We start from the raw sequence: 14,879 nt of genomic DNA, 5'->3' as shown, positions 1-14,879 counted from the left end.
TTGGGTCTGTGGTTTGCCTTCCTCCCCCACCCATTTTACTGTTAGAGACTCTTCTCTTCCGTGGGCTTCTCCTCCCTGTAATTACTGAGTGAGGGGTTAAGCTAGCGCGTCGAAAACGCGCGTCCAAATGTACTGTATCGGCCTTTATGTGCTGGCTTGGTGCACAGCAATGGAGTCTAAACTTGGACAAAGGTGGCGGCTGGAGGATACTCACAGCACAAACCAGAAACTGCCTCACAGTGACAAAAAACTATATGCAATTATTATAAAACTATATTTCAGTATTTTTCTCTCAAAAAAGACAGAAAATTATGCACTAATACATGGATTTAAACAAGGTGACTGCGGCTCTGCGAGTGCCATATTTTCGAATGGAGACCCTACACTCAGTGATTGCAGCAGTCCACAAAGGGGGGGGGGGGGGGGGGGGGGGGGGGGAAGTACCTGGCTTCTCTGGACCTCACAGAAGCATATCTCCACATTCCCATCAGGGAAGAGCATCAGAAGTTTGTTTCTGGGTACTAGGGGAGCATTATCAATTTTGGGCACTTTCATTTGGGCTAGCAATGGCACCTTGGAAGTTCACCATAGTGATGGTGGTGGCTGTGGACTAAGAAAGGAAGGGGTGCTAGTCCTCCCGTATTTGGATGATTGGCTTATTCGAGCGAAGACAAACTCTTTGTCATCAGTCGGTGCAGCGTGTTACGCAGCTGTTGTGGGCCTTAGGCTGGGTGGTGAATCTAGCAAAGAGCAACCTGGTTCTGACCCAGTCGCTAGAATACCTAGGGGCTTGATTCAGTACCAGCTTAGGCAGGGTATTTCTTACGGAGGAAAGAAATACCCAGGGGGAAAGAATAGCCAGGGAGGATGCTTCCTTTGGCTTGGAAGTTTTGAGAATGGTTTGGCAGTGCCCCGCCTGTTGCAGAGTTAGCTTGGGTACATTCCAAGTATCTGGACTGCTCTGGCTGGATGAAGAGGAGGGAGACTTACCTGATAATTTCCTTTCCTTATGTCCAGCCGGACCAGTCCTGAGCCCACCCTATTCTACCAAACGTATTTTCATCTAGTTCATTTTGTTCAGAATTTTTCTGTGTTCTTGATATCAGAAGCCTGGTAAGTTGTTTTCGATTACTTTCATGATGTGGTTGTTTTTCCTCTAATTTTCGTGTTTCTCTGTCAGAAGCCCCCTGATTGTTTGGGGGTGAGGGAGAAAGAGAGTTTTTGATAAATTATTCTTAGCTGAGGTCAGCACGGGAACCTGTAAGGAGTGACATCAGTGAACCTGTTAGTCTCTGTTTCCATCTGCTGGGTGATGAGCACACCCCGAACATCTGGACTAGTCTGGCTGGACATAAGGAAAGGAAATTATCATGTAAGTCTAAATTTTTTTTTCTCATTTCCCCTAGCCAAAACTGAACTGGAACTGTGAAAGGGGGATAGAAGAGAGGACACAGGAAAGGAAGGAGAGAAGAGGGAGAGGGATGGCAGAAGGACGAGAGATGCATAGTGGAGCTGGGGTTGGGCAACAGAGAAGGAAGGAAGGGGAAGGGCAAGGAGGAGCTGGGAAGTGGGGGCAGCAGAGGAGGAGGAAGAAGGCAGCAGCAAGGAGCTGGGAGAGAAAGAGGGGTAAAGGGCAAACAGGAGCTGAGAGAATGGACATGGCATAGATGGGAAGGAAAAACTTGGAGTAGGAGATCTACTTAGTGTTTGGGTACTTGCCAGGTTCTTGTGGCCTGGTTTGGCCTCTGTTGAAAACAGGATGCTGGGCTTGATGGACTCTTGGTCTGACCCAATATGGCAACTTATGTTCTTAGAAGGGGAAATGGGAGAAGGGGTTGGAGAAAAGGTCAGAGGAGGAAGGTGAATGGGGGATGTTGGAGAGAAAAAAAAGGCAGACGGAAGCAGAGAGAGAGAGAACATGGGAGAAAACCTCTTGATATAATTCTGCATGATTATGTACAGCTGGGGGCCAGGGACATTGTCCTTCCTGATGTAAGGTGACTTGTACATCTGTGTCTACAGGGAGAAGACGAGGTGTCAAGCAGCAGACCGCAGTCCCTGCAGAAGCTTTGGAACCAAAGTCAAGGAATACCAGGAGGAAGACAGGTCCCATAGATGAAACTGAGAGACAGCTGCAGCCAACTCCCTTCCAAGCCCAAAAGAGAATGAAGAAATCCATTTCCGAGATCACTGCCAATGAACCACCTGTGGTGCCAGAGGCGCCTACCCTGACGAGAAGGACCCGGGCTCGAAGGGGCTTCACGGGGCCAGAGGAGGAACCTAAGGAAGTCGCAGTCCTTCCTAAACGGAACAGGAAGAGTCTCATAGCAGAGAAGAGTGAAGTGGAAGAGGAGGCAAAAGAACCCCAAAATCTAGAAGAGAAGAATGAGGGGAGCTCATTGGGTACAGGAGAAATGAGGGACAAGCCAACCCTTAAGAGGAGACAGGTGGGAGTAGGCACCGTGGAACCTCCCCGTGAGAAAGAGGAGGATAAGGGACCAAGGACAAGAGGCACTGCTGCCTCTTCCACAGCTGAGGAACATATCACAACCAAGAGCCAGGAGACAGTTTCTGGCCGGGAGACCCGGAAGCGAGGACCCACAAGGCCTACACAGGAGGAGGGAGCCAAGCCCGCCCCAATGGATGCCAACGTTGGGCAAAAACGGAGGTGTACTCGAGTGGCAGCAGCACTGGCTGCCACTAACAGTCGGCGCCGTAGCAGGGAAGCAGTAGCATCGTCCCTATCGGAGGAGAGCGAAGTGAGCAGGGAGAGAGCGAGGAGGGAGTCGTCTTCCTCCAAGTCTTCTCTGGAGAGCCTGGAGTCTGCGCAAGCCTTGCCAGTAAGGAGATCCCAGAGGCAGAGGCTAACAGCAACCAGGAATAAGGAAGACATGCCGAGCACGACAGACTGGGAGAACAACAGCAGAAGCAGCAGTCGTGGGAGCACTGGAAAACAGGTGAGTGGCTCTTACTCCCAAAGCTGGGGCAAAAATGTCATTTTCAGCTGTCACATGGTTCTGGCGGGGAAGCGGTAGAAGGTAGATTTGTCTTAAACATCACAGAGAAGTTGTTGGGAAATCTAATGTCCCTACAAATGTCTTGTGGTGAGACTTGCTGACATTCAGCTCAGGATGCCGCCTAGAACCGGTAGAATGAGCCCTTAACCCCTCCGGGATAGGACGACCCTGACAGACGTATGCTGAGCCTATGGCTTCCTTCAACCACCACGCAATCATGGCTTTTGATGCCCTATGACATTCTTTGGAACAAAACTCTCCAGACTCTCACATATGCTAAGGAGGTGGAAGTCTTTCTAGCCTGCAATAGAGTAGAAATGGCATACTCATAATATCCTTTCTCCCTTAAGTGTTTCCTCTCAAAACCCAAGCCATGAGACAAAAGCGAGCCGCCTGATCTGAAAATATTTATTTATTTTTATATACCGATGTTCCTGTATAGGATACATATCGCACCGGTTTACATAGGAACTGAACTGTCGCCATGGGGCAGGTACAAGGAACATGTAGTACAATTGAATTATAATATAGTATAATAAAAACATAGGGCTATACATGATATCACTTCAAATAAACTTTTGGTGAACGCAATAATTATGGGAAAAACTGGAGTAACTGATGGATAACAGGTAGAACTACCACAAACTAGCAGGCAAGTTAAAAGGAAAGTAAAAATAAAACATTAAGAACGTCTAACTTACAGGTTCATTAAGGGACTAAGTGACTTCTAGCTGCGTGTTGAGCAGCAGCTAGCTTACAGAATTAATGTGCTCACGGGGTAGTTAAAGTGCTAGGGGATATCTGGAATGCAGGATTAGTTAAAATATGGGACCTTTGTGCAGAAGGTTTGGCAGATGAGCGAGCCTCAATGATCCATCCACTGCTAAGTTGATCAGATCTGTAAAACAAGGCCTTTGAGGCCATTCTGGAGTCACCTGAATTACATCTCCCAGATGAATATCCATGCGCCATGATATCTTGCCCACCAGTGGCCATGGCAGAAACACAAAGCAGAATGTCCCACGGAGAAAGAAGGCCATCGAGCCCCCCCTGCTCCGCGCACTCTTCAGCAACTGAAAAAATGTGGCGCCTTGGCATTTCACAGAGTTGCTGTTAAATCCATGTGGGGGTCTATCCATCTGCAACGGATGAGGCGCGTTGCTTTCTTCTACAACTCCCACTCTCTGAGATCTAGCTGTTGTCAGCTGAGATAACCCGCTTGTATATTGTCTGTCCCAGCTATGTGAGAAGCCTCTATCAATGCCAAATGCTACTCTGGCCAGTGGATCAGCTCCCCAACTTCCTGAACCACTGCTTGATTCTTGGTACCACCCTGTTGGTCAATGTAAGCCACCGTCGTTGCAATGTCTGACAAGATCCTGACTGGATGGCCGCACAAAAGAGGTAGAAACGCACGCAACATCAACCGCACCGCTCTCGTCTCTAAGCAATTGATAGACCACGACACTTCCTATGCCGGCCACTGGCACTACACTGACTGAGCTTGGTAGACAGCTTCCCAACCAGAGAGACTGGCGTCGATGGTAACTACCATCCACTTCAGCACCTCCAAGTCCACCCCACGATACAACTGGTCCCAACCAAGCCACCATGAGAGACTAGACCTGGCTAACTCCGTAAGAGGTAGTGGAAGTTGAAATTGCTCTGACAACGGATCCCACTGGGAAAGCAATGCCACCTGCAGAGGCCTCATATGAGCAAACGCCCAAGGAACCAAAGTGGAGTAATCCCAAACCCTGGGCACATGGTTATCCAACAACCTGTGAACGTGACTGCAATCTTCGGTGAGAAAAACTTTCCCCACCCTGGTATCAAAATACGCCCCTAGAAACTCTGACACTTGAGAAGAGGAGAGATGACTCTTGGACAAATTCACTATCCATCCAGGGATCACAAGTACTGCAGGACCAAGCCACCGCCTGTCTGCAAAGTACCTCTGACTTTGCTCGAATGAGCCAGTCGTCCAGATATGGGTGAACCAACACACCCTCAGAGCTGTTGCCAGACAGAAGGGCGCAAAATTGAAAACACATTCTGAGGATCATCAACCGGAGAAACCTTCTATGGTCCAGCTGGATCTCTATGTGCAAGTACGCCCCGGTCAAATCCAGGGAAGCCAAGAACTCTCCCTTGCTCACCGCTGCAGTGATAGAGTGCAGAGTCTCTATCCAAAAATAAAGAACTTTGAGAGCCACATTTCCTTTCTTTAAGTCCAAAACTGGGCGAAAAGTCCCCTCCTCCTTTGGAACCACGAAATAAATGGAATAGCGTCCGGTCCCGCGTTCCTGTAGGGGGACAGGAACAGGAACAATGGCTCTCCACATCTGATGGTTTGGTGCACCACCCGCCTCTTTTCCATAGAAGCGCAAGGGGAGACCATAAACAGGTCCCCTTAGCGGACGATCAAATTCTAAAGCGTAACGTTATCTTATCACGCTTAAGACCCACTGGTCCGACGTGATCTTGGCCCACTCCCCATAAAAAAAAAAGACAACCGACCCCCTATGACCAGAACTGAGGAGTGGGCCGGCCTCACTTCATTGTGCGGATTTGGCGGCTGCACCATCCTGGCCAGTGCCATCCCTGTTCAGATTTCGGCCTTGAAAGGACTGGTTCCAGGACTGCTGCCTCGTCGCAGTCTGCCTCTGAGCTCCTCCAGAAGCCCTACCTTGCCAAAAACGCCTATTCCCTCGAAACTGAGAACGCAAAGGAAAGGAACCTTTTGCCCCTTCATTTGGCTTTCTGGGCCAAATAAGCCTTGGCAGCAAGAGAACGAAATCGGATGAGAAGGTGGAAGAATCATCAGAAACCTCCCCCAGAGATCCTTGTCCTCCCCCGACTGAAACCCCTGGGCCTCAGATCAGCCAGGGACAGTGGTGGAGGGAGACCCTCCCCCTCCCCCCAGCAGCCTCTGAAGCAGCTCGAAGGTATCCAAGATGGCCACCGTTCCCGTGATAACCAGGAATGGATCCACTGCGTTTCCTGATGCAGCCGAGGGCCTCTCAGGCCTGCGCTGCTGTGCTGAAGCCACCACGGTCGTTCCCGAACTGCCCTCTCCCCCAGAGAGGTATTGGGAGCACAGGCCGGCTCGAGAGAGGTGCACTTGCAGCCGAGCGGCATGCTGCGGCCGACCCAGACCACAAGTGCCGGCAAATGCCTGAGGAAACTAAGCTGCAAGAGCCGCTGGAGCTGAGCTCCTGTCCAGCATCAGCCCCGCTTTCCTTTTAAAATTTATCAGAAAGACAAAAAGCACTTCCCTGAAATGAAGTGGCAGCAGGCTCTGCTATTCCTTCTGAAGGAGGGAACAGGCTCCACCAGCTTTCTGCCTCTGGCGTGGAAGGACTGAGCAAACTAAGGGTCCCCACACCCCCTGCTCATCCACCTCAAAACCAGGAGGGATGGCCCCACCAGGACCTGCCAATCTCCTGGGAGGAAATTCTCCAATTTTTTCAAGCAGGTTCAGACTGCAGGTTTTGCACCTCTACCATCTGCTGGAGACAGAGAAATACTGAAGGACTGCAGGTGGCACACCGGGCTGTGTGACAGTGTCTGCGAAACTTTCTCTGTCTCCATCTGAACTGATCTGTGGTACTATAGGAACGAAAATTAGAAGGTAAGAACCAATTTTCCTTTTTCACCTTAGGAAAAACCTGGGAATTTATTAGTGAAAATCAGTTTAAACTGAAAATGAAAATCCCTAATCTTAAAGCTGTCTGCTGCCTCAGGTGGCCGTTTTGGCAAAGATGTCACAAAGCACTTCCGATTGGATACAAAATGGCCACCCACAGCAGCAGTAGAGTCCACGAGGTCTCAAGTTGCTTAGTTCCTGTAGGTTTGATTTAAAAATAGGGTATAAGGTCAGATTATTTGAGTTTTGTTAATGATGTGTCCATTAACAAAACTCAGTAATCTCTAATAATCTCTTAATAAGTTTTAAGAATGCTTTACATATCCTAAATTTGTTTCCCCCTTTTCTCTTCCTCAAGGATCAAGGACTTGCCTCCTCTTCCCAAGGATCCTTGACAACCGGACGTAGGGGGAAAAAGCAAAGCACGGCTTCCTCTGAGGGCGGAGCTGAGGATGTAGCAGTGGTGACCCCCAAAGAGGAGACTACCCCCCGCCGCGTCTGCCGCGTGCATGGCCTCATGGGTAGCCCCAGGATCAACAGGGGCCAAGCGATGCCCAAGGTATAAGGACTACTGAGGAGTAATGATAGTGGTGCTGGGACAGTGTTGTCAACCTTAGGATAGTTCCACAGGACTCTAAATGTGGGAGACAGCAGGATTTGTGTGTTGGCTCCATGAGGAAGGCCAGAAAGGAATGATATAAGAAAAAAACCTATGTAGGTTAGCTCCCTGCAGAGGACAGATGGGGGAGTGAGGTTGGGCATGAAGACTCTGAGAGCTGGATGAATAAGAACAGGTTAAGCTAGGCTGGGCTGGGAATACAAGAAGAAATTATTTCTAGAGCCCAAATGAATAAGACTGAAAGGTGCACTCCATGGAATACACAAAATTTTCAAAGTTGTTCTTTACCTCCAGCACTTAACATTTACTTCCACCTCCCCATTCGATTTTGTTGAGGAGTTCAAAATGGGTGCCTTCTCCATGGACAAGCAAAACAAACCGCCACACAAGATGGGGTGACATCATCTGACAGTGCCATGTTGGGTTGTTTTTCTCTCTAAACCCAGAAACCTCAACTTTGTTTTCTGAACATATGCCGGCCTTCTTGAGCTAGCATCCCCCCGCACTAGAGTCTCCTCAGTTTGTTTTCATCCTCTAATCGCTGGCACCCACTGTGCTTCTTTTTCTGGGGTTGTCGTCATGGTTTAGTAGGGATATACATTTGTTGCTCCATTCATTTTGGCAGTATGCATGTATCTCATGAATGGATAGTAGGTGCGCCAAAACAGATGGTGTGGGCATATGTACGCGATGCCTACATTCTCGCACACCATCCGTTTTGGCGTGCCTACTGCTGCAACAAATGCACATCCCTATGGTTTGGGCGTCTTATATCCCCTGAGGTTTAAGTCTAGATCTCTCAGCAGGAAGGCTTCCATGCGGGCTGAGCTGGTTAGATTTATTTATTTACTTATTTATTTGACACATTTATATACCGTTTTACCAATCAAAGATTGAACAAATCGGTTTACAGCCATAAAAATAATAATAAATTCAAATAAACTAAAATACAAAAGATAGAATAAAAATACAAATAATATCTTGATCAATAAAATTAAAATCTCTAAAAGGAATAAAACTATTACATTATAAAAAAAACACAGAGAGAAAGCTTAAAGAATTAACGTAAGAAGCCTAAAATAGATAAAGACTACAAACGGCTAAATTCCCTGAGTTAATCCACTCTTGTGCCTGTTCTGAACTCCCAAAAGCTTCCTTGAACAAATAGGTTTTTAAAGCTCTTTTAAACTCCTTTCTATTATAAATTTGTCTCAAGTCATCTGGTAGAGTATTCCACATGATGGTGCCGGCCACTGAAAAAGTCGTTAGTTGGTCCCAGAGAGTCCCAAATTCTGGATAATCCCATCTAAGAACAGGATATGGGAGACCGGTAAGAACTCCTGCTTCCATGCTGGTTTGTCCGGCTGGGGTCGCTAGTAACACCTAGCTGGTCAGGTACTGTCGCCGGTCATTATGTATACAGGCAAAGAGTTCACTGTCTTCTTACAGTCAATCCATCCTCTCTTGACTAGCTCCATGCAGATGAGTCTTTATTCTTACTGATCCTAGCAGGGCTTGCATGGGAGAATCATCCAGTTCTTTTGGAACCACAAATGTGGAAAACCCCTAAGTGTGGGCTGACAATAAAGTTGCAGAAATGTGGGGTCATTCCATTAACATCTATAGGTTCAACTCTTGCCCTAGGACAGTCATGGGCAAAGTGATCTCTCTCTCTCTCTCGTCACAGTTGAAGCAATGTGGCAGACCTGCATCCTGAGACTGGTATTTTGGACTGCGACCTCCCGATCCCCACGGTGGTGGACTCTCAGGCTGTCTGGGGTGCTTTGGCATTGATTGTGTTTGGAAGGCATCAGCCATTTCCAAGGCTGTCTCTAGGATGACGTTTGGGTGCTGGCATACCTGCTGTCACATCAGCTGCTCCAGTAGAATCAGAGTGGTTGCTTCAACACCTATCTTCACTTCTGGTTGCAGCCATTTCCAGCCTATATCTTTTAGCTGATAAAAAAAAAACCCAACATCTCCATGGATTCTCCCGAGGCTGGAGGATTCCCTGCCGGAACTGTTGTCGGTATACTTCTGGGCTATAGCCAGCTCTTTCAAGGATGGTGGCCTTAACCTCTGAATTGGCAGCTTGGAAGGCCGCCTGGCAGCAGATTACCCAACTATATGGTCCATGTGGACTCTGGCCATCCTTCCAGTTGGGCAGTATGTTCGAAATTAACTAAATTGTCTGGGTTCTCACATGGAACCATTTTAAATACCATTGGAGATAGGTAGGCTGTATTGTAGCAGCTTGTACAGCTTATGCCAATTGTGTAACCTGCTCTTCCCTGTACATACCCGGATCAGTCCAGACTGCTGGGTTTTGCCTCCCTTCCAGCAGATGGAAACAGAAAAACTTGAAGAGCATCCCCTCTTAGTGCGGTGTGCTATCTGCATCCCTTCAGTATTTCTCTGTCTCCAGCAGATGAAGGTGGCAGAACCTGCGGTCCTGTCTAGTACTTCTATTCCTGCTAAATGAAAAAAAAAAAAAAGGGGGGGGGGGGAAGGTATTTTCTTTCTTCCTTAGCCAAGTTTTGATCAAGCGGGACTCTTTACCCGTTGTTTTTAATGCTCAGCTGCCAGTGCAGCAAAGCCCCAAGAGAGAGACTTACTTATTTTTTTTTTTTGCTGACTGTCTTAGTACAGGCGCTTTAGAACAGAAATCCCACCGCTGACACCATATGTAAGGCCATGGGAGTGGTCTTTGGCTTGCCAGAGGACAGAGTAGTCTGGACTCCAGCCTTGCTTCACAGAAATTATTTACACAAAAGCAGAAAATGCCTGTTTACCTCAGCAGTGCTTAAATCAAACAGAAGCAGTTGCACGTATATTCTCTGCTTCTTCCTCCTGCCCAAGCCCTCCCCTCCAGGACCTGCTTACTTATCCCCCTGGTCAGGGAAATGCCCTGGGATCAATATTCCCTTTGGATGTATGCCTTAAGGTGCAACAGGCTAAATGCCTGGTCCTGATCTTTTAAAGGGGTCCTACTATAGACCCCTTTACGATCCTAAATTTCTTCCAAAGGTAGTCTCACGATTCCATTTAATTCAAACAATTGCCCTAACCACCTTTTCTCCAAAGCCCCATGCTTCCCCAGCTCAACAGATATTGCATACTCTCAACACAAGAAGTCATATTTTGTTTTGACAGGACTAAGATGACAAGGAAAACTTTGCAGCAGTTTCTTTCTTATGACATCAATAGAATGGGTCAAGCAGTTAAAAAGCAGATATCATCCTCATGGCTACCGCAATGTATTTTTCAGTCTGCTACTCTAAAACTACAGTGCCTTTTACCAAAGACAGCTACAGTACATCAGAGAAGAGCAAAAGCAATGACTCGTCTTCATGAAGCAAGCAGCCACGTGGGTTACCGTACATACCTTTGCACAGCATTACTGTTTAGATCAGGATTCAAATTTTGGGATCCTGCCAGGTTCTTGTGACCTGAATTGGCCACTGTTGGAAACAGGATACTGGGCTTGATGGATCTTTGATCTGACCCATTGCAAGTGTTTGAGATAGTTGTGGGTGGATCCTTGGGCCGGTGGCAGATGACCACGCCCCCGGGAGAAGATCCCGAGAGGGACCACCGGTCAGACAATGGAGACAGACACACACTAGTTCTTTTATTAAACAGTATATGGAACCACCAGAGGTGGCAGTAGTGAGCTGGAAGTGCCCGGCTGGGCTGAGGTCCCTCAGGTACTGGAACAGCGATCCCTGGATGGCTGAGCTGTAGAGAAACTGAATATAGTGAGTAGGCAGGGGATGCAGAGTTCAGGAACAGACCCTTGATGGTAACACTCACACAATAGTCTCTTAGAAGCAGCTCAGGAGCTGGAAATGAATTAGGCCCTCGAGGAGCGAGTACCTGGTTCCAGGGAAGGCTCTGAGAGAGAGATGGTAACTCACTGGTGTTGTAGGCAGCAATGACTTCCTGGCAGAAGTGGTATTCAGTAGCAAGTCAGGGAACGTGGGCCTTCGAGGAGCGAGTACCAGTTCCAGACTGCGATCTGAAAAGCAAAAGAGAGAGCGAGGCCCCTGAGGAGCGGGTACCTCTGGTAAAGTCTGAGGAGGCAGAGTAGCAAGGTATGCGGAGAGCGAATCCCATCCTCAGCGAGACCTGGAGGAAGCCCTTGCTAACTCGATTAGTTAGCGAATTCAGAGACCTTAAGTATCCGGTGAGGATGACATCATCTCAGGGGGTTCGCACCACTGCTGGTACTTGAGTCGGGGCCGCGCATGCGCCCTTAGGCTTCTGGGAAACATGGCGGAGTGCAGCGTCTAGCCGGTCCGGGGACGCCGGAGGAGAGCGGCAAGATGACGCCGTGGCAGCCAATCTTCCCTCAAGCAAAGAGGGAGTCGCCAAAGAGATAAGGTGGGCGTAGTGGAGACATCGGGCAGCGACGGTCGCAACACCCGTATGGCAAGTCTTATGTTTTCTCTGTTTTTAGAGCACGCTTCAGCTTTTCTATTCCCTGTACGTACCTGGATCAGTCCAGACAGTGAGTTGAGCCTCCTGTTCAGATATTGGTATCAAATTATCCTGCAGCCCTAATGAAGCTTGAGAGTCCCTGCTTGTGCGTGGAGAAACAGCCGTACAAATCATCCCCACAATCTCACTCGTCTCCCAGAAGTTGTAGCTAGTAAATATCCTGAGTAGGTTCGTCTGTTGGCAGTGCGGCAGGAAACCCCATACGTGCTCTGAAAGTTTTCCAGAACTTTCAAAGCTGGGAGAGAGCAAACTTTTTCTGCGACAAATGATATCACCCATTTGTGTGGCTGATTCGTACTGCTGTCCATGGAGAAACCTCTCTTACAACTAAGCAGTTTTCCTTTCTTTTTTCTGCTCTTTTCTCCGCTTGTCTCTCTTCTTTCTGTCTTTATTTTATTCTTGTCTGTTTTAGTCTCTTGCTGTCTAGCTTGATCCCCCCTCTCCTGTTTGGGGGTCTCTTTTTGCCCTTGTTTTCTCTTTGTTGCTCCCCCACAGGTGATGTTCACAGGAGTGATTGATGAGGACGGGGAGCAGGTGGTTCGCAGGCTCGGCGGGAAGATGGCAGAGTCTGTACATGAGTGCACACACCTTGTCACCGACCGTGTGCGCCGTACCGTGAAGTTCCTCTGTGCCTTGGCCCGCGGGATCCCCATTGTCACCCTGGACTGGCTGGAGAAGGTAATTGCTCAAGACAGTTAAGGACCCTAAGACTCAGCCTAGCAAACGCTATTGTTAAAGTAACTAAGCTACAAGAGCTAGCACCCCACAGGCCTTTCTTTCTGTATTATTACAGGAAGAGGTTAAGGCCCCTTCCTCATGTTATAAGATGCATCAATGCTCATGTTCTTCACTGCTCTGCCCTGTCAGTGACTCTGTGCCTGTCTGTGTATTTGCAGTGCGGGAGGAAAGGCTACTTTGTATGCCCTTACGGTTCCCTAGTGAAAGATGCAGAACAAGAGCAGAACTTCAGTTTCAGCCTGAGTGGGTCACTGCAAAGAGCCTTCCAGGGCCGACTGTTTAAGGTGAATTGTGAAGAGATTTTTATTTTTTTTTTTTGTAACCTACTTTTCAAAGAGAAAGCTTATGTGATTGCCACGTGTATATCTGTGTCCACCCTACACACAACTTTTGTTGGGTGTCCTATCCTACACCAGATTTTCAGGAGATTTCGTGAGCACCAGGAGGATCCAGGCAGGGATATTATGCAGTATCCACATCTAGCCATGGACATGCCCATGTGCTGGAAAGTAAGCTTTGTTCCAAGCCAAGTGACTTGTGAACTCTAATGAGCCTCACCACAATGTTCTACATGATCTGCAGTCTATAAATATTTATTTAAAATGTGTAGACTGCTTGTTACCATTCATAAGATACATAAAACAATCAACATGTAAGATATATTCAATTAAATAACAAAGACTGAAATATAAAGCAAACTATACCAAGGCATAATATTTAAAATGTAACAAATCATACTAATGCTTAAATTACATAAACATTAACTAAAACTAAAAAATCAAAACTGCAGCCCTTCGTGAACTCAAGAAAAAAATAAGATAAAATTATAAAAACCAAATAAACTAATCTAGCAAGACAGATGAAAAAAACCTGCTAACCTTTGCTGCAAAGCATATAATCATAAGTTAAAGGCTTGTTGGGATAAAATGCCTTTAACATCATTCTGATGCTAACCATTCCTACAGAATAGAAAACGATAAGCTGAAGGCTTGTTGAAATAAAAATGCCTTTAACAGCTTCCTATTAGCAAACCTTTTTCTCCTTTGAGGTAGTGTGTTCCATAAAGTTAGACCCTTGACTTGGCCAAGCAAACTATTTTAAAGGAAGGCACATCTAAAAGTTGCTGGGAAACTGATCTTAGAGTTCTCATTGGTCTGTAAATTTTCAAAGCTGCATTGAAACTATGGGGAGCCGGGCCGTTTATTCCCTTGAACACCAGCATCAACACTCTCTAAACTTGATACGCCAAACAGGCAATCACTGTAGGAGTAATGCGACATCAATGTAACTGTACAGTCACAGGTGGCTTTGACTTTTTATTAACCTTAATACTTAAAGCATGTTTTATGTTTTTTAGTATTTATTGGTTTAATATTTATGGCTTCTGACATTATTTTATTATTTTTACTTGTTAAATTTTATCTCCTATTGTTATTATCGTTTGTAATTTTCTTTTATTGCTATGTTAACCGCTGTGAAGGCTATGCCGAGACAACGGTATATAAGTACCAATAAACCTTAAACCTTAAGCGCACAGACAGGGAGGGAACAATATAAAACTGTCCCTAGCAAGTTCTGCCTGCAAGTCTCAGAGATGATTGGGAGTAGAATAAGAAATCAACTATTTTTTTTTTTTTTTAAGTTGATCCATATTGAAAAAGTAAGAAAATAGACTCAAAAGTGTAGCAAAAAGTACTGGGGAACCGTAGGTGCCACCTGCCATCTGCTAGAGTCAGAGTAATACTGAAGGGACACAGAGGGTGCTCCAACCTAATAGGGGCTGTCCTTACAGTTTTTGCTCTGACTCCATCTGCTGGAAGGGGGGGACATAACCCACTGTCTGGACTGATCCAGGTATGTACAGGAAAGGTGCTATTTCATTCCATTATCGTATATGCCATACTCAGAATGTCGTCTTTTTTACTTTACATCGTTCAAATCTTTTTGCTCAATTTAATACAATTGTCTAAAGATCTGATAGAGACGTTATCAGTTTATTGGCTATTATGTTAGATTGTAAGCTTTTCTAGAGCCATGTTTTCAGTTCTCGTTTGAAATTTTTTCTGTGTTATCAGACATAGTGACTCTGGCAGAGTTCAGTAACTTGGGGCCCACTAACCATTCATACGGTACTTCTGTAAGCAAACTTGCTATCGCTGTGCTGAGGGGATAGCAGCAGCTGTTAAGAGCAGAGAATTACAAAGCTGAAAACTGTTTCTCTTCCCATGAGCTGTGAGATCTTCAGCAAAAGGAATTTTATCTTAGTCTGCCCTTGAACTTTGCTTGTACATTCTGCACAGCTCCATGTACCTAAAATCATAGGTACATGGAGTCTCTATCTCACTCATTCTCAAAC

At 46.7% G+C, this 14,879-nt stretch overlaps 1 protein-coding gene across 10 annotated transcripts in view; it reads left to right on the top strand.

Moving 5' to 3' along the window:
- The window catches only part of MDC1 (mediator of DNA damage checkpoint 1), a 63,579-nt gene that overhangs the window by 44,166 nt on the left and 4,534 nt on the right, over positions 1 to 14,879 (top strand). For 9 of the 10 annotated variants that reach the window (XM_029584859.1, XM_029584858.1, XM_029584860.1 and 6 more), the window contains 4 exons: positions 2,023 to 2,957; positions 7,025 to 7,225; positions 12,281 to 12,463; positions 12,682 to 12,807. In XM_029584859.1, coding sequence (XP_029440719.1) covers positions 2,023 to 2,957; positions 7,025 to 7,225; positions 12,281 to 12,463; positions 12,682 to 12,807 — 1,445 coding nt within the window. Of the gene's footprint in view, positions 1 to 2,022; positions 2,958 to 7,024; positions 7,226 to 12,197; positions 12,464 to 12,681; positions 12,808 to 14,879 lie in introns of those variants that run through there. The other variant, XM_029584862.1, reaches the window with a different exon arrangement.

This window comes from Rhinatrema bivittatum, chromosome 19, assembly GCF_901001135.1.
Source record: "Rhinatrema bivittatum chromosome 19, aRhiBiv1.1, whole genome shotgun sequence".
NCBI classification, from domain to species: domain Eukaryota; kingdom Metazoa; phylum Chordata; class Amphibia; order Gymnophiona; family Rhinatrematidae; genus Rhinatrema; species Rhinatrema bivittatum.
Note: the sequence above shows the minus strand (reverse complement) of the source record. Positions and strands in the feature narration are given on the sequence as shown.